Raw genomic sequence first — 19,453 nt, 5'->3', positions numbered from 1 at the left:
ACTATCAAATGATTAGTACACAAAAAAACCTTTTTATTATATAAGAAAAATGTAATGTAAATATAAAAGCGCATAAACGTATCTAAGGATATTTCTCAAGAAAGCAATATAAAATAGGTATCTGCGGAGTAGGTAATAATAAAGATGATAGTTAATGCTGCTGATTGGTTTGTCATCGGATACTTGCCGACTGCAACTGTGGGGGATAATAAAGAGCACAAGAGAAAAAAAACACTGTTTTACTCTGAAATCACTTAATATTCAAATGAGAGAACAGGCAAAATTGAACAACAACAACAACAACAGCCTGTAAATTCCCACTGCTGGGCTAAAGGCCTCCTCTCCCTTTGAGGAGAAGGTTTGGAACATATTACACCACGCTGTTCCAATGCGGGTCGGTGGAATGCACATGTGGCAGAATTTCTTTGATATTTGTCACATGCGGGTTTCCTCACGATGTTTCCTTCACCGCTGAGCACGAGATGAATTACAAAGACAAATTAAGCACATGAAACAGCGTTGCTTGCCTGGGTTTGAACCCGCAATCATCGGTTAAGATGCACGCGTTCTAACCACTGGGCCATTTCGAATTGAACAGATATCTTATATTTGTTACCTTAATCACCTTAGTGTTTCAATGCCAAATCCCTATCTTGGGACTACAACTCATAATTTTTTAACACAAAACCAAATACGCCGCTTTTCATTAGTCCGACGGAATTTTAACCTGGAACTAGACCAGGGAGGTAGTTTAAGTACTTTCGTTTTGAAATGAGTCATAAACGTTGTTTTTAGTTAAAAGTGTTAATGTAAGTAAATCATAATTACCTACTTCAGCGATGCATAGTAATATTACTATTAGAAATTACTATGCATCGCAATACTTGTAAAGATAAAGTCACTCTCGTTATTTTTAATGAACTTCATTGAACACTAATCGACGCGACAGTTTAGTACGCAAAACAACGGAAACGTGGAATATTAGATCTTGCGACTATTCTGCGACTGGTTACTGTTGTGCTGTTATTATGTCGCCGACGTAACCGACGACCGCGCTGCGTCTGCAAACATCACACTCGCCTGTGAGCAGTCCACGCGGTTAACAGTCCTAGCTAGAATGTACGTGTGCACACTATGAAGTAATTTTCTTCTGTTTCAAGAAATTTTTAATCGAAAGTTAAGAATCATTTTGAGTTACAATGCCTGTGATAAATTTGAAGATCATTGGTGAGTTTTTAAATTCTCTCACCCACATTTATAAAATGGCAATAAGTTTTGTTTTTTTTTACGTTATATACATTTTGATATAAAAATATATTAATAGTGCATTTTATATGTTTGTTATCCCTTTTATTTTCATAGTAATTTTAACCGGTTTTATCCTACCATTTTTATAAAGGTCAATTACTTTTATAGTGGAGGCTTTTAGTGCTTATGAATATATTATGTTCCTATTTATTCAAAGTTTATGAATAAATAATTCAAATATTAAAAAGAATATTAAACAAATTATTTGAAATTGACAATATGTACCTATTTTTATAAATCAAAAATCATTATTTTAATATAAATTAAATTATATAAAAACCTTAAAAATAACTTGTACTAAGTTTCTAATAATTACTATCAATATTTTTATGAATAATGCTGACAGTTCATTGTAATACTCAATGTAGTTTTAATCTTAGTTTATTACTAGTAATTACTGTCATACCTCTAATAAAAATGATGTACCTTCATAAATTACACTTAATATTAACCCTCTAAGCTACCTACACCGATTGGAGTAATTCATTTAAAACTATATTTTTGCATCAAATAACATTTTGTATAATGTGTGTTGAAATTGGAACTATTGGAACTAATGCTTCCAAATAGAAACTATTATAGCTATTCCTATAGTTTTAAATAAGCACTACGTCAGTAACCGTACCGTTAACTTAGCTTTTGTTTGTATGAATTAAACAATTTCATACTTATTTAACTTTATTCAATACTTCCTGGGATAGAAAACGCTTTTGAACATCAGACAATTAGCTAACGTGTCTTTGTATAGTCTTTGAAAATTTTAACCCATAGAATATAGTAAAAAAATATATTGCCATATTTATTTACTTAATTTTATTACTTATCAATAATATCGGTACGTAGTAAAAATCGGTTAGAGCTTTTATTAAAACATATTTTTACATAAATTGCAAACGTTAAGCACTTCTGATTTATTTCAACTTGACAAATGATAGGTTTGTCACAAATGTGGAATATTTTTTAGAAAGAAAGTTTATTTTTGAGACGAAACTGTTTTCGAGAAAATAACCGTAAACATGTGTGTTTATAAAAATAGAGATTTATTTCATTTCATTAAAAAAATGTAAATAAGGAATGTATGAAACTGTGGCAACGATGTCAGTAAATAAATGTCAATAAGTTTTGAATTATATTAAAGAAATACAAAATACAAATAATGCTTTTAAAACACTTAATGGATAAGCTATTGTTATATATTTTAGACGCGCTATTGGTCGTTTTTTTATGATTTAGAGATATATTTTCAATGGTTTTATTGTTTTATATACTAAAAAAACATCAGTAGTTACGTAACAAAATATAATTTAGTTTAAATTTTTCATAGCATGATATCTCTTTTATTATTATTTTTTACAAATATAATATGTACCAACACTCAACTACCATACATGTTCATATCTATACTTCTATAATAATATTATAATTGTGAAAGTAGCTTTGTCTGTATGTCTGTCGTTCTTTCACTACCAAATGTTTAATATTTAATATTAATAATGAGTCCTATGATCTATAGTGTACTAAACAAAGTCGCTTTCTCTGTTCCTATGTCCCTAAGTATGTTTACACGTTTAAATCTACGTAATGGATTTTGATGTGGTTTTTTTAATAGATAGTGTGATTTAAGAGGAAGCTTTTTTCTATATAAAACATGGACAGTATAGTAAAGAAATATTGATAATTTTAGAAGTTTGTAATCTGATGTCTTAGTATATTTAGTATCAGCATTGCACCCGTGCGAAGTCGGGTTGGGTCGCTAGTAAAGAAAAACCATTACACTGTGATATTTAGGAAACATTTTTAATATAACAATAGAATGTATTGTAATTCAAAGGCATACATATTTTAAATATTTGCCATAATGTTTTAAAATTGCCACACGGTATCTGTGACATGATACTTTTACTTGCGTTGTACATGTTTTGAATAACATTACACGTATTGATGAATGGAACAAAATATTTTGAGTGTATTGAAGATATGTTATACACACGTATTAATCAAATTAACAAGTGGACAAAGGTTATTTTTAAACACCAATTAAAAGTGTAGATTTAAGTTTAGTTTTTTTCTTTTATATTATTGTGTCCACAGATATAATAAGTTTATGTTAACTGTACTCATGTGACATTTATGACATTTGTGGCGGTTTATAAGCAACGATGTTTTGTGTTTACTTTTTTTCCGGTGTTATCAAATACCAGCGCGATGTTGATGCTAAGGAATGCAAACGATAAAAGAAAATTTCAATTACCAATGCGTTTTGCGGACGTGATTTTATAGGATTTTTATCTGAGAACATGCTGTGGTTATATGATCGTTTACTTTTTATTTAATTTATTAAAATAAAGATGGAATAATTGTTATATATACAACTTGTATGTTTAGGTAAATGAAGCAATATTCAACGCTTCTAATAAGTTTTATAAATTTTAAAATACTATTTGTTATAGGTACTTTTTTCCCCTCTAAGAACAGAAGCCCAATTGTCTTATTTTTCTGTTTCTTCCTTCCTTTCTTTTTTTTTTAACAAAATCAAAGTTATATACCATATTCAATTTAAGTTAGTTAAATACATGGTAATATACTTACAGTACCTACAGTATTTTATACGACAAACGCAGTTGCAGATAAATTTGGTTGGATTCCATATCACGATCTTAAAGATTAGTAATAGTATTATGAAAACTCGGCCAATTCGGCTTTTAAGCAGTTAATTATTTGTTAAAAAGTTGTAGTATGAGGTCCAGACTTTTCAGGCTGTTGGGAATACAAGAGCTTTAATTATGAAATAAAAATAATAACAATAATATAAAATGTATTTAATTATATTTTAGTTCTATTTAAGTAATGGAATGTAAAGGTTTTAAAAATACAAATAGTAGAAATACTATATCGTTATGTAACTGTTATTTTAGCAAGGATTGTAACGGTCATTTTGGTTTTATGTTATTCGTATAAATGCGTTCATTCGAGGTCATCCTATAAAACGCCATGACATTCAATGTACGATTTCTATACCTATTTCCTGAAAAAAAAAACGTTCCGGGTAATTTGACTTTTGTTATTTACATGTATAAAAGCAACAATCATCTTTGACATATATATGTTTTAATTTTTGCCCATTTTATGCTCAAATGACGTTTTTTATATGTCTACTTTTTTATAGATACCTATATGTACATCAACATACGAAGTTCTTAGAGATCAATTCGATTTCTATCTTTCTAGAAATTAATTGGTTTGGTATAATTTGAGCATCGTCTTTTAAAAACAAATGACGTCATCTATCAATATGATATTTTTCCTTCGATATGTAAAAGCATGCCCAGTCACCAGCGAAACACAAAAATTAAAAAAAAATAAAATTGATTAATAACTTGACCTGTTAACCTCATGTCACATAAGTCATACTAATTCCTAGTAACAGTATATTTTCGACACATCGGCACCTAAAATAAAAATATACGAATTAAATCCCTCAAGTTATTTAGAAATATACGAGCAATACTAGACGAACTAATCTATACATATAATAAATTTGTACGCTTATTACTGAATGCATATGTATGGTTGCCCAACAGTGGGACATTTAAAGGCTGTCTGATAATTTTTATACAAGTATATATTTGTGTAATATAATTGCTAAGTCTAATTGTGTTATTATATAATGTAATTGGTATGTCTAATTATGTTATTACGGTAATGAGCATATACTAGAATTGAACCAGTTATTTCTTCTAAAGAAATATGAATGTAGACGATCTGATAAAAACATGAAATTTGATAATGGGAAACTAAGAGGAAAATCAATTGAAAATACATATTTGGTCAACTATAGGTAATAAGTACTAAATACGTATGAACGCGGGGTTTTACGTTAAAGTTATCTAAATAATAATTATTTTTGACCGCCGATTTAAATCGTATTATATAATAATTTTATTAATGTAAGATTAAAAATAATTCACTATACAAAATATTTTTATAACAATTTTTACTTTAATTATTTCTTCGTTATGTAATATTAAGTTTTCTCAAGAATAACGGAAAAACATTTTTTTGTTTTCAATCAGGAAAAAAGTAAAAAAAACAATACACCAAATTAATTTTCTCGAGAGCCATTTAGACGAGAGCCTTTCATCTGAACGTGATTCTTAAGATATATTGTGTGAGTACATAACTAGTTAGTGAAATATTACGCCACTTCCGGTCGTGTTTTAACTTGTATATAATTACAAAATATGCATCAATATTATTTATATTATCAAAGTAATAGTTACGATGTGAAAAATAATAATTATAATAATTAGACACAAAACGAAAGCCATTTTTTTTAAATCCAACATTATATTTAGTAGCCGAACACATTGATTACTTTGTTTAAATTATAAGGCACATTACATGAATCCAAACCGACGGCTCTTGGACTATAAGAGATGTTTTTCTTAAAACAGAACAAACTTAAAACTAGATAAGTATCCTCTAGTGTTAAACATTTAAAAAAAGAGGGTGATTATGACGCAATACGTCATCAGTCTTGTCATGTTTTATAAAATTTCTAAGCATGTGATATTATCAAGAACGATTAGGCTCGGTTGGATGATCGACATAATGTCAACTCATAATGTTTCTCGAGTACGAGTTTATAGTTGTAAGTACAGCGGCGTGAGGTTGCACATTGTAAAATAATTAATTTATTTACCAAGAAGACAGCTACTGATTTTAAGACTATAAGAATTAAAATAAATCCTTAAATATATGCTTTTTTTAATATACATATAAAGCTAAATTAATTAATGCGTATGCATTTTTACATGTCTGTCAAACTAAAAATACCACTATATTAATTTCTTTTTGCTGCCCAAGGCTCAAGCCTACTCAGCTTGCTAGTAAATCTACCACTAATAATATCAAATGCTAATTTTATCTGAAGGTGTCGAAAATTGGTTAAATTGAAGCCTAACAAAACGTAGCATTACAACCTTAGGTGTAAAATAGCTGACAAAAAAAAACGAAAGATGGCAAGTCATAGTTATCATCCATCATTATTGTTACATAATTTTAATCCTAAACCGAATTCGACAAAAACGAATACTAATGGATATTTAAAATAAACTTCCAAGAAAAGTAATTCAATGTTGTAACCACAAAGTTCCAAGTGGATTTCCCAACACTTTTCATCACTGTCGAGAACTATAATGTGGCTATAATTAAAGAGGAGTAGACTAATTTGCCGCCAGTTGCGTCGTTATTTAAACATTTCAAGGTATTATAATTAATATTTATTTTATTTTTTTATAATTTATTCGTTATCCAATATTGATAAACCATTTACTATAATGTGAGTATAGTATTTGCACAAGGCAAGTAGTGACAACTACGTTTATTTGGATTTGTCGGCTAAATTTAAGATTATTATTTGTATATATACGTAGTTTCGGAGTTTTCGTGATGACTCAGTGGTATTTCGTTTATATGACAGTAGATAGCAATAATTCTCTACACGAGTCGGAATTCATTAAAAAGGTTCCTTCATATAATTTATACTACCTTTGTCGTGTAAACGTAATAACAATGATATAAATTAATTACATTTACCTTTCAAGAAACAAAATGTACAACACGTTTATGTGTATCGTGGTCAAAGTCATCGTTGTTTTTATTGATTGCCAAAATCTATGAAGTCACTTCACTTTGGGAAGAACCAAGTTTTTGCTAAATCGGAATCCTCACGAAAAAACTTTAGTAAAAGACATGGAACATTTTGTGATAGTAATTATACATATACATGGTACGTTATATATTACATCCGCCTGTGACTTGAGGTTATATCATGCTTCTTTGGGAACCGTATACTAACAAACATTGATCTTATATGTCTTTAAAGAATTTAACTCTTTAAATCTCTATTTAAATATATAATTAGTTTCTCGTGAAGTCGTTGCTTGATAAAAAAAGATAAATATTAACTACTTCATTTACCATAATAAACAAACAAAGATATTAAAGTTGGTATAACCTATTCAGGGCGTTAGAGTAGTATGCGATCCTGTGGCGCCCGTCGACGTCCTGGGCCACTCTTGAGTCCCACATATCCGTGGGGGTAACGGTTCCATATAACGCATAAAGCGTTTTTCCAACAAACCCTAAAATATGGGGTAGACGTTATACAAAAATGTATTCTTAAAGTTCTGTTGCAAATTGCAAAGTAATTAGTACAAACGGTAATTTTATTTGTTTTTTGTACTAAGTAAGTTGCAGCCTTTTGAGGATTAGTGAGGTTTCAAAGTTTTTATTTAAAACCGAACACTAAAGGTATTTTAAGCACAAACTAGGCACGCGAAATTTCAGTAAAGCTTGTCGGGACCCGAACCGACAATCATCGATTAAGATGGCTACATTGGCTCATTAATTTATATATAATGCTTGCAAATGAATACGTTGTTTATTCTTTTTTTGATAAGGAAAAATAGTTGTGTTGCAAATAAATTAAACTGTCGTTGTCGTTACAAAATTATTACTGAGACGAGATATTGTAAATATGACTGATATACCATCGCGAATATATGTATGTTAGCTATTATGAGATTTATAAATTTTACATACAAAGTTTCAGTATGAAAAGCGGCACAATTCCTTCCCTTTATTCGTTATAAAAATTAAACGTGTACGTAAAATTATTATTTTTATATGTATGTTTATATGTATTTTTTAGTACAGATTTTATTATTACATTTTTGGATTATAATTATATTGGATATTACTTGAATTTATTATTAAAACCTGTTCGAATTTGATAATTTCTTTAATATATGCATAGCTGTTAATTTAAAAAAACACCGTTATAATTTCTTCTTACGTTACAAAAAATGTGTTTAAATGAAATGTGGTAATTAAAGAGTTATTTTCAAGAATTTCGTTTTAAAATAAACTATATTTTACAACGTCGAAACATATTTGGCATTGATCATATTATTCATAAATAAGTAAAAATAAAGCAATTACTTGCGGTTGAATAAACATTGCTAGATTAAAAAAGACCGTATGATTACAGACATGAGAAACTATAAACATTCTATTTTTAAATAATTTTCGTTAAATGTTATTCGTTTCATATTGACAAGTTAATGCGGGCTCTGTTAAATTACAAACGTAAATGCATATTCATTTAAAATGATATTTTTTTCTAGAAATAATAATATATGTAAACGAATACTATACATACGTGTAATTTATAAAAACTACATCATGTTTAGACGCCTTTTTACATATTTTTAAACTTTATGGATTTATGAAATTGATGAATTTTTAATACTTATTCTGATATGTATAATTTACGTGCGTGCATAAGGTATATATATTTTTTTAAGACAGGCACAATATTTCCTTTAAATGAAGTATTCTTCAGTTTAGAAACGTATGATGTGAAGTCAGTTTTTTTTTTAAATTTCATTACATTCATTAAATGATTTTTCTTAAGCTTGACTAAATTAACAAATCCTAATTTCGTTTGCTCATATACTCTTATAGGGGTCGTTGGCAAGCAGTTACAGGAAGAAAAGAATTAAACGAGAGCGAACTCGTTTCAATACATATCTTTCACCATTAGTCTAGTGGCTAGCTTGGATGGCTTTAGATCATCAAGTCTCCAGTTCAAAGCACCAGTCCCTTAATATATCCTCATCGATACGTTTATTAATATATTGCCTTTCGTATGTAAATTTAATAAACCTTTAATTTTATACGAATCTTAAATAACTGTAATACATATTTTCTGTAGATACTTATTTTATGATTTAACACTGCTCTTAAAAGAAAGTAAGTTTCCCTGTTTGCCGTAGTGTTTATGATTATGTTTTTCGACAATTTAAATGAGAAATAAACTATAAAAAATACACATATTAGTTGAGATGATACAATTACTATATACATGTTTCGCACTGAAAATTGCGATTAAAAATTTTGACGACCTTAGAAATGGATACTTTCCAAGTTAATGATCTTGTACTCATAATGTTCCGACCAAAGGAGATAATGCGTTTACTGTGTATGTATGGAAATATTAATACATATACAAGCCTGAACGTCGCTTTTTGCCAGCAGGTTTATAGAAATTTCCCAAGTTGACTTATATAAGTGCTACAATGTTCTGAGACATAAGATTTATATGAAGATATGATTTTATGTTAACTTGAATGCCTCGTTTGCTTTCAGACATCGTCCCAGTGAGAGTGAATCTCTGGATAATGATATTCACGAGCTGTTGGGTAGTGTACATGCTGCGTGTCAACATGAGCCTGAACCTGATCGCGATGGTGCCACAGCCAGCTAAAAATATCTCGTAAGTAGCATTTAATAGTTTACTTACATTTTTGTAGCGTACTCAAGACCTGTTTGTGACGATTAAATCTAAACATAGATCCCTATTTTAGAAAGTAAAGTTGTCCTCACGTTGTGTGTAGTGCTCGAGGAAATTAATAAAATTATCGTTATGAAAATAACCGTTAGCTGCGTCTATTCGTAAACAAGACGATTTTATGCGAATGAATTTATTTTATATTTCCTTGAATAACCAGGAATACCATTTTTGTTTGTCGGTTGTAGTTTTGCAAAAATGTTGAATTATCTATGTTTGTATATCATAGCTGACGTAAAGTAAGAATTTAAATTAATAAATGCTTTGTATTTTCTTTCTTCTATAAAACAAAAACAAACAAGTTTCGTTTATTTAATGTATTATAGCAAATATTTTCTATTATTAGTTTCGATCAATCGAGCATCATTCGTTTATACTTTTATTGTGCAATAATGTTGTTTCATATCTATTAAAATAATTATACAATATCACTTGACATATCATACATTCTGATCAACATTTTTTTTGTGTATAATTAATATTCTTGCAATAATTGTTATCATATTTGTCACTACTTAAAATACAGTTTTAACTCGTTATTCTAGTATAAAATTTCATTTTATATTGCATTTCTGACGATTTAAAATTTTTCAATGAGATTTATGTGAAGTTTTTATTTATTAAAGAGTCGAGTTAATGGATATAAAATTCAATGTTTCTTTGTTCGTGCCGTAGATAGTTGTTGTTGACACTTGCGTATGGTTAATAAAGTAGGTACATATGTATATTGAACGTTGACACAATATTGTAGTATAAAATTATTATTTTTAAGAGAAAAAGTAACTCTTTACTGATGACTTCATAGCAATACATACCAGACACTGGCTGGTAATAATCTTCCTAAAATTAGCATTTTGATGTAAATCATCACGGAAAACATACACGTAAATTTGGGCATCTTAAAACTATTGTAGTTTCCTCTCAATATGATGTGTTTTTTTGCTCATTGTAATTAAGTACTGGTTAGAAGTATGTGATACAGAATTATAAGAGGAATCCAGTCATTACCACAAAGTTATGTTTGTATGTGCAAGTAATTGTTAAACTAGTTAATCTAGTTTAAATGCAAACAGCAATGGCCTATGAGAAATTTAATGAGATTGATGCTCCTTCGCTTTGTAGATCGATTATGGAATTGTTTGCAATAACGGCTGTCATTTCATTTAGATACACCTAAAAAGACAAAGACAAAAAGTAAATTTTTTTGCTTGCAGTTTCACCTTTTTATTTTCAAGCTCTTTTTGTTTGGTATCTGTAGACGATTTTTGTGTTATCTATAAAATAGTTCGAAATAAGTGAGAAATTCGAAAAAAGTGTTCGAAACAAAAAAAAAGTAACAACCCATAAATGTTTTCCTCGATATTTTCAATAATGATGGTATTCGTATATGATAATTTCGAACACTGCACGAACATAGTCCTCTTATTGCTATGAATATTTGTATACTAATAGGTGTACTCTCTTATCTTCGACTATTTATTTTTAAAATATTCAACGCTTTTATTTATTATACCTATTCAAACTTTTTATTCTATTTTATGATAAAAAAAATCTGTCAATTTTATAAAAAGTTACCACGCAAATGAGTTATCTAAAAAAAACCTTGCGTTATGAGCTTTGACTATCGAGCCATATTAAGTTTGCGGATTCAATAAATACCTAACAAGCTGTGTTAAAACATCAAATAACAAATGTACTCTCATGAAATAGTTTATTTTCATACTATGATATCATCTCGAACACTTCCATAATTATTTATTTACATATGTTGATTTTTCATGTTAGTGCTATGAAAATGTTATAGCTAGATTATTTTATAAATTTGATGATGTGAATAATTTGTCACACAGGTTACGAAATCAATGCTCTGCAGATCCAAAGGGGGTACTTAACAATTCGCTACGACATGTAGATATAGCTGAAATCAAGGAGGCTCCGAGACAGGTAGGTTTCAAGATTTCTTAAATCTCTACTTTAATATATCGTCCATACTCTACTATCGATGACAGATTCGTTAAAAAACAATTGCATTTTTTTAAGTCAACTTCCAAGTATATTTCACGACTATGCTGATAAATTGATATCAGGCACGTCAATCTGTTTGCGATATGTGCAACTCCTATGTCGTGGAGGATACACTGAATTTAAAATTGTCATAAAATTATAGACATAACAAGCTCCTAAATTAATAAAGATATAATGTTAACTACTTTAAAAACTAAGACGGCAAACATCTGAATGAATTAAACGTTTAATATTAAATTCATTCTAAGGTCTTAGTTAAAAAATAATGAATGGATTTTAATCGAATTTATGGATATACTTTTGAATAATTTTAAATATCAAATTCAATATAAACATAAATAATTACGTAGTACGACATACTACGTACGTAGTAATATATTAGTCATGCGAAAACGTAGTTTATTTTGGTGACAATTTCTGTATACGTCTAACCTTGTATAGTGTTTAATATTTGTATTTGCCTTTTAGTCAATATTTAGATATCACTGTCAATTTACGATTGATGCAGGGTTGAGAAAATGTGTAGGTATATTAATTTACGTTTTGGAATAATTAACAATATATTAGCTGATAAAGCTAAAGTTTAAATATTAAGATACTATTAGGCTCATATCTAATAAAGCACGGCTAGGTAGAGAAGTAACCTAACAGTTTTTTGTTAACAGTCAATACTGTTACTAATAGCATTATTCGCACATCTTCCGCTTTGCTTCAGTAAAATCATTTTTGGTAAAGATTTTTTTGTCAATAGTGAGTATAGACAAATACTGTGGTTTTATATTCAGTTTCGTAGCAAATGATCCGTTTTAAATCATTTATTTTTTAAACGTTTAGTAATAATAATTAAATATAAATTGACATCAATAAGTTTTTCAAACAAAGATTGATTACTTTTATTTTGTATGCATTTATAAACATTGTGGTGACCATGGAAAATAAAAGCGTATAACATAAAATAAATGCGCGATATATTCAATTGATAGGTAATATTTCATATTCAATGTTCAATACCGTCTGAAATTACACGATTGTTTTGAGTCAAGGGTTTTGGTGAAACAAAACTATTTATTGGAAATTTACTTTAACTACCAATAGGAAAATGTGATGTAACATTGAGTTAATGAATTCGAATAGTGTAACGTTATAACAATACTTACTTGGTTTTGTGAAAGCCCGTCTGGGTATTTTACTATGTACCAAACACTCATCATATATTACACCACCAAACAACAGCACTTACTATTGTTGTGTTCCGGTTTGATAGGTGAGCGAGCCAGTGTAACTACTGGCAGGACATAATATCTTAGTAACCAAGGTTGATGGCGTATTGGCTACATAAGAAATTGTCAATATTTCTTACAGCTCCATTGCCTATAATCGGTGTTGGCTACTTACCATCAGGTGGCTTATTTGAATTTCCGCTACCTATATGATAAAGTAATATAGAAAACATCTTTTTTAAATTGATTGTAACGAAGAAGTAATGTGGTTTTTTTATTAATTGCAGATACAGGGTGGATCGTTTAATTGGTCTAAAGATCAGCAGGCAATGATTCTCGGATCCTACTTCTGGTGTTACCCTATCACGTCATTGGTCGGGGGGATGGCAGCTGAGCGGTGGGGCCCGCGATATGTGATATTGGCGACATCCATCATGAGTGCGCTTTTAACTGTTATCAGTCCGGCTGCCGCTAGACTCCACTACATCGCTCTCGTGATAGTACGATTCTTTCTCGGATTTGCTGGGGTACATAAAACATAATTAAATATTATTATATTTATTTAGTATTAATATTAATCGTATGCTTTCCTGCAGGGTTTTATGTATCCTGCCCTTCATGTTTTAGTAGCGCGATGGGCACCGCCAGAAGAAAAAGGAAAATTTATAAGTGCACTTATGGGAGGGACTTTGGGGACAGTTGTCACTTGGTCACTCACAGGTCCTTTATTGGAAAGATATGGATGGCCTTCTGCATTTTACGTACCTGCAGGACTAACGTTTATTTGGTGCGGTTTTTGGTGGTACCTTGTCGCCGATACACCGAATGATCATCCTAGAATATCAATATCAGAAAGGAAATATATTTTAGATGCTTTGGGTGACAAGATTAAGAAATCGAAGGTTAGTTTAAATTTGTTATTTGCTTTGTAGATAATAGTTTCACATACAAGTGTTATGAGCGAGTCAGGCTTAAGTAACGTAAACGTACAAAGATTTGTTATTTGCAATTTACTATATATCTTACAATCTTTAATATTTTTACCACGAAAAAAAAAATCATATTTTAATTGAATTAATATATTATTGTTTTAGGGTCTTCCTCCATTCAAGAGTATTTGTACGTCATTCCCCTTTTTGGCCATGATTATATTACACTTTGGAAATCTTTGGGGGTTGTATTTTATAATGACAGTTGGACCGAAATTCGTATCCAGCGTTCTCGGCTTCGAACTAACAGCAGCTGGTGTTATCTCAGCTCTTCCTTACCTTGCTAGACTTTTCATGGCCACTATATTCGGAGCTGTTGGAGACTGCATACTAGCGAAGAAACTTATGACGACAACTGTTATAAGGAAATTCTTCTGTCTTTTCTCACACGTACTGCCTGGAGTACTTCTTGTGCTACTCATGTACACTGGATGTTCAACAGCCTTATCAGTCGCAATGATTACTATGTCGATGGGTTTTAATGGAGCAGCTACTCTGACAAATCTTCAAAATCATCAAGATTTGGCGCCTAACTTTGCCGGAACACTGTATGGAATTGCTAATTTCATAGGAAGCACCTCTGGTTTCTTCACGCCAATGATAACAGCGTATTTCACAAGGACTGGGGTAAATATTTAAACGTAGTTACCTATTATTAAAATGTTGGCAATAATGAAAGTTCTTAATTATATATTCTTCAAATTTTACAGGATAGTTTCGATCAGTGGCGTCCCGTCTTCTTCGTAGGAGCATCAGTGTATGTAGTTTCTGCAATATTCTTTATTTTGTTCGGTACTGGTAATATTCAAGATTGGAATTTTTCTGAAAGCGGAAAAAATGAAAGTAAAGCGAAGACAAAAACTGATGATGCTAATGACATGAATGATACTTCAAAGAATGGTCAATTAAGAGATTTAAAAGAAATCCCGACTAGTATAACCACCCGGACATAAATTTTACCATTTCAAGTAGCTTAGTTGTAAGGAAACACTTAAATGACTATTTATTATTTTTAGGTGTATCTTAAAACATAAGTTATATGAAAGAGATCTGACTACTTTACTAGACTTTATTAACGAATTATATAATTGTTGTGTCAGATATTGAACTGAGTATTTTCCTTTATAAGATGTATAAATAAATTATAATCGTTAGACGATGAATAGACAATAATATTTATAGGACTTTGCATTTTTTAATGTTTCAAATCGAATTATTTTATATTATTTCCAATATGTGCCTAATGAATATTGATTATAAAAAATTGTGACTGTGATGTTTTTTACCAAAAATGTTATGTATATTAGTACCTACTCGTTTCAGTTTAATTTTTTACCAATATTTGTTAGGTGATCATCAAGTAGGTTTTATAAAGGAGGACGTATACATTGACATGACATTATTTTAGTCCTTTATTAAATGAAATAAATTTACAAATATAATTTTGAGAAATTGAATTCATTAGTTAGTTTATTTTAGTTTTATTATGTGACTATGTGCTATTCAAATCATTATAATATATAAATTTAATTCTAATAATTTGACTTTTATTTTCTAACTAGAACACCTTAATTTTAATATAACTTTAACAATAATTTGATCACTCACTCTTCACTCTCTGATATAAGAGAGAGAGAGAGAATAAATTAGTAGTAATAGTAGAAACAACTGCAAACCGGCCTTTACAAAGACAGTATAGCATATTAGATAGCTAAAGCAAACAATGTTTTTAAATGTGTGTTGTAAATTATTTAAAACATTTACTTTCATTTACAAATGACAAGAAGATTATAAATGATCGCTCCGATTGATTACTTATTATAATTCAGGTTGGCTTAATTATATGTAATAATTTATTTTGTAATGTTTAAAATTTGTGTTAGAGCTCTTGTAAGTTATAATTCTGAATCTCTACAGATTACATAACAATAACAAAAATCTTAATATTTATAGTTCGTTTCTAGGTTGGAATAATGATATTTATTGGTTATTTTCTAATCTACATAGTGCGTTATAACCTTAGTGTACATATCGTTGATATGGTTGAAATACCGAAAAGACTTTTCAATGTATATTATAATGACACTCCATCTCTTCGTACGGTTTTAAATGCACGATCTGGGGTGTGTATTTACTTAGGTGTAACTTTAGAATCATCATAATATTTATGTTGTATTGAATAATCATAATATTTAATAGACTTATTGTTTATAATATATATCACCGTGAAATTTACAGAATATTATTGATATAATACATTGGAATGAAATGAAAATTGCCTTGTTACTTGCCGCTTATCACATTGGATATTGCATATGCTTTCCACTATTCCATAATATTGGTGATACGTAAGATATTTTTAATGAATATTCATAAAAAATAATAGGATATGGACTTCATTATGTGCGTACGTACTTACTATAGATCATTTTAAACAAATGACTACTGCTCATATTTTGTCGCTTTCATAGTAAAGTTAAGCTGCATATTATTTAATATTTTGTTGGATTTAGTTTTTGCCTCAAAGGCAATATGTTGTTATTTTTTTATATCATTTGTGTAGAGGCTAAACTAGTAGCTTATAAGTTGGCAGATCCCAAGAATCTTGGTTCAAGTACAAGATCGGGTCAAAAAAATATTTGGGTTCTTCTGTCGCGAATTTCTCAGTAGTTTCGAAGTTTATTATGCTCGTTATAAATTGCCATTATAACCAAAAATGATTAAGGGGTCATTATCATTATCATCTATGATAATTATAGAAAGTGATAAAGATGTATTTATGGCAATGCGGGCTGTATTAAAATATTTATAATAATAAGCATCTCCATGGATTTATGTTATATTAATATGTAATTTCTAGATTTGGACCAATGTGGGTTGTTGGCACAGCGGGCTTTACATCAGGTGTCTTAAATTGTCTTACTCCAGCATCTGCATATTACAATTTCTGGGTACTTTTTGTTGTACGCATTTTTATTGGTTTTTGTGCGGTCAGTAGTTTTCATCCTAAATAAGTATTTTGCTTTTATTAAATTATAAACTCGGTCATAAAGAAAACATTCACTTCTCTTCAGGGTGCCATGTTACCAAGCATGGTTCAAGTGCTAAGACATTGGGTACCACCAACTGAAAGACACCACTTTATGTGGGCGTATTGTGGTAAAATTTGTAAAATTATATTTAGATTAGCCATTTTATTCATTACATTCTTTTAGTGTTTTTTCTATTTACACGAATCTTTATATGTTTGCCTTTAATCAGGGATTACAACAGGCACGTGTAGCACTTTTCTTATTTGCGCAGCTGTGCAATATTACTTTCGATGGTCTTTTGGGTTTTATATTTCTGGAGCGATGCAAATGTTTTGGGCCAGCGCATGGGTACTTTTAGTAACTGATAGCCCTGAAAAACATACCTTCATATCTAAAGAAGAGTTAGAATATTTGTCAACAACTATCGGAACAGTTTTTAATATTAAGGTAATATGATTTGTGTTAAATTTCAATCATTCATTGCAATATAATTTTAGTTTTTAATCGAAAACATATTTCCAGTTAACAAATTCTCAAGCGCCGTGGAAGATCATTTTAAAATCTACCTCGTTTTGGGCTCTTTGTATTCTTAATTTTGGTTATGCCTGGATGATCGTATCCGTTTGTATACATGGACCTCTTTATTACACAGTTATCCTAAATTATAGTGTTTATGAAGTAATTATTCTGCATAATTTCAAGATTTATATACATATACCAAATATATGAAAAAGCTTGCCAATTTAAATTTATTTTTGTAGGCATCAGCGTTGACTGCACTACCTTTTCTCGTAAGATTGCTATTGGGGACAATTATAATTCAAACGTATCACTGGTATAAACATAATAACAAAATTAGGAGAGTTAAAAACATCCGGAAATATTTTATAATTTTTTGTAAGTATTTTATTGGTATTTGGTGTTTGTGGACCTCCTTTATGTTTACTTTTATATTTAAACTTGTAAATTGAACTAATATATTGTATTGTTATTATAAAAGAATGATTTTATATTTATACAATTTGACATAGCTCACGTGTTGCCGGGAATTTTAGTGTCGATGGCGTGGTTCTTGCCGATCAACCCTGGCCCAGTTCTGCTGACCACAGCTATTGCCTTTACCGCAGCGGGAATGGATCTTACTTTAGATATTTGTTACGTAAGATTTTTGTGTGTCCTTATTTTATTTTTAGAAACTTAATAAATATAATTAAATAGATTAAATATCTCTATGTAATACTATAAATACCTTATTATGTAATATAATAGTTTAAGCATATATTCATATAAATTTCTGTCTACAAAAAGTTTGTGGTACTTTGCGACTATCAATTAAGATAAATATCTTACTTCTTTATTTTATTATTAGCTTACGTGTTTAACTATGTGCCCTTTTAATAAACTACTTAAACGATTCCAGGAACTATCTCCGAATTACGTCAATTCTATCAATACTGTAATTAAAATAATTGGCAATTTACCCGGAATCATTATATCTCTATGTGTTGGAGAAGTTACTCATGATAAAGTTAGTACCAACTTGATTAGGTTATCTATTAAGTAAAATATTAAAATACAATCCATTTAGCACTTTCCCAAATTATAATTTATCGTTATAAACAAATTATAGATATCACTTATATGCACGCATACCACAATTATTTTGCACGTACTGAGTTGAATATTCAATGCGCAATGCAATTAAATTAGGCGTACTATATTTATTTCCTTTAACTTATTGCGTTTTTTTTTTATCTTAGAAAGGATTTTTACACCGTTATAAAAACAGGATACCTTGAGCAATTGATTGAAAGAAAAGGTTAAAAAGCGTATTTGTTTGTTTTTAGAATACTGCTTTGGTGTGGCAATACGTTTGGAGTTTTCATGGTTCAATATTGTTGTTGAGTGGACTCATATTCCTTGTTTGGGGTGAAACGCATGTTCAGGAATGGAATGAAATGCAGCGAAGGTAACTAACTATGAGTCTGGCTCAAGGAGACGCACAACATTTAAAACAGTTTTTAAAGGAAACAATTTAATTACCTATATAATTTTAGTGTATAGGTAGGTAATAAATTTTAAAAAGTTGCTTACGCCATGGTAAATTATAGATTCAATAGGTTATATCTCAATTTAAAATAATATAATATTGTATTCGGCTGAATCGATTGGATAAAATTTTGTATGTGTGTTTTGAATGATTAGATAGTTTGTAGTTAGGTAGTTGGGTTGATTTCGTACATAATTTTTAAATCATACTATTCTTGCAAAGGCCGCGGCAAAAAAGGCGGATCGTAATAAGACCATCTATCATGTCAAACATTGTTGAAGTGGATGAAATTGATGATGCCTCGTAAGTAGCAACATGTAAAGTGAAATAAATATAAGCCGAATATGAATTATATAATAAAATGTATGTTTTGTAACAATAGATATCGTTCTTCGTTGCCTCAGCGTCCAAGG

The 19,453-nt window shown here is 29.7% G+C and overlaps 2 protein-coding genes across 2 annotated transcripts; both read left to right on the top strand.

The window, feature by feature from the left end:
* Positions 1–1,028: 1,028 nt before the first annotated feature.
* LOC124537077 (sialin-like) lies at positions 1,029–15,473 on the top strand. Its single transcript, XM_047113790.1, has 7 exons — positions 1,029–1,227; positions 9,523–9,649; positions 11,575–11,668; positions 13,257–13,496; positions 13,566–13,871; positions 14,064–14,585; positions 14,669–15,473. The coding sequence occupies exons 1-7, from the start codon at positions 1,200–1,202 to the stop codon at positions 14,909–14,911; spliced, it is 1,560 nt and encodes a 519-aa protein (XP_046969746.1). The 5' UTR covers positions 1,029–1,199; the 3' UTR covers positions 14,912–15,473.
* A 374-nt stretch (positions 15,474–15,847) lies between these two features.
* LOC124537086 (sialin-like) lies at positions 15,848–19,347 on the top strand. Its single transcript, XM_047113801.1, has 11 exons — positions 15,848–16,081; positions 16,197–16,306; positions 16,819–16,948; positions 17,033–17,117; positions 17,220–17,437; positions 17,513–17,668; positions 17,752–17,887; positions 18,022–18,149; positions 18,411–18,518; positions 18,838–18,959; positions 19,263–19,347. Exons 1-11 carry the CDS (start codon positions 15,932–15,934, stop codon positions 19,345–19,347), a joined length of 1,428 nt encoding a protein of 475 aa, XP_046969757.1. The 5' UTR covers positions 15,848–15,931.
* The last annotated feature ends 106 nt before the right edge of the window (positions 19,348–19,453 follow it).

This window comes from Vanessa cardui, chromosome 17 (assembly GCF_905220365.1).
Source record: "Vanessa cardui chromosome 17, ilVanCard2.1, whole genome shotgun sequence".
NCBI classification, from domain to species: Eukaryota; Metazoa; Arthropoda; class Insecta; order Lepidoptera; family Nymphalidae; genus Vanessa; species Vanessa cardui.
The sequence above is the reverse complement of the archived record's forward strand: the minus strand, read 5'-3'. Positions and strand labels throughout refer to the sequence as shown.

Bases quoted from the DNA above. Each gene is read 5' to 3' on its own strand.
- LOC124537077 (XM_047113790.1), top strand. From the start codon at position 1,200: ATGCCTGTGATAAATTTGAAGATCATTG. The intron at 11,669-13,256 runs GTAGGTTTCAAG...TATTAATTGCAG, and splicing joins TCAAGGAGGCTCCGAGACAG to ATACAGGGTGGATCGTTTAA. The intron at 14,586-14,668 runs GTAAATATTTAA...CAAATTTTACAG, and splicing joins CGTATTTCACAAGGACTGGG to GATAGTTTCGATCAGTGGCG.
- LOC124537086 (XM_047113801.1), top strand. From the start codon at position 15,932: ATGATATTTATTGGTTATTTTCTAATCTACATAGTGCGTTATAACCTT. The intron at 17,118-17,219 runs GTAAAATTTGTA...GCCTTTAATCAG, and splicing joins CTTTATGTGGGCGTATTGTG to GGATTACAACAGGCACGTGT. The intron at 18,960-19,262 runs GTAACTAACTAT...ATTCTTGCAAAG, and splicing joins TGGAATGAAATGCAGCGAAG to GCCGCGGCAAAAAAGGCGGA.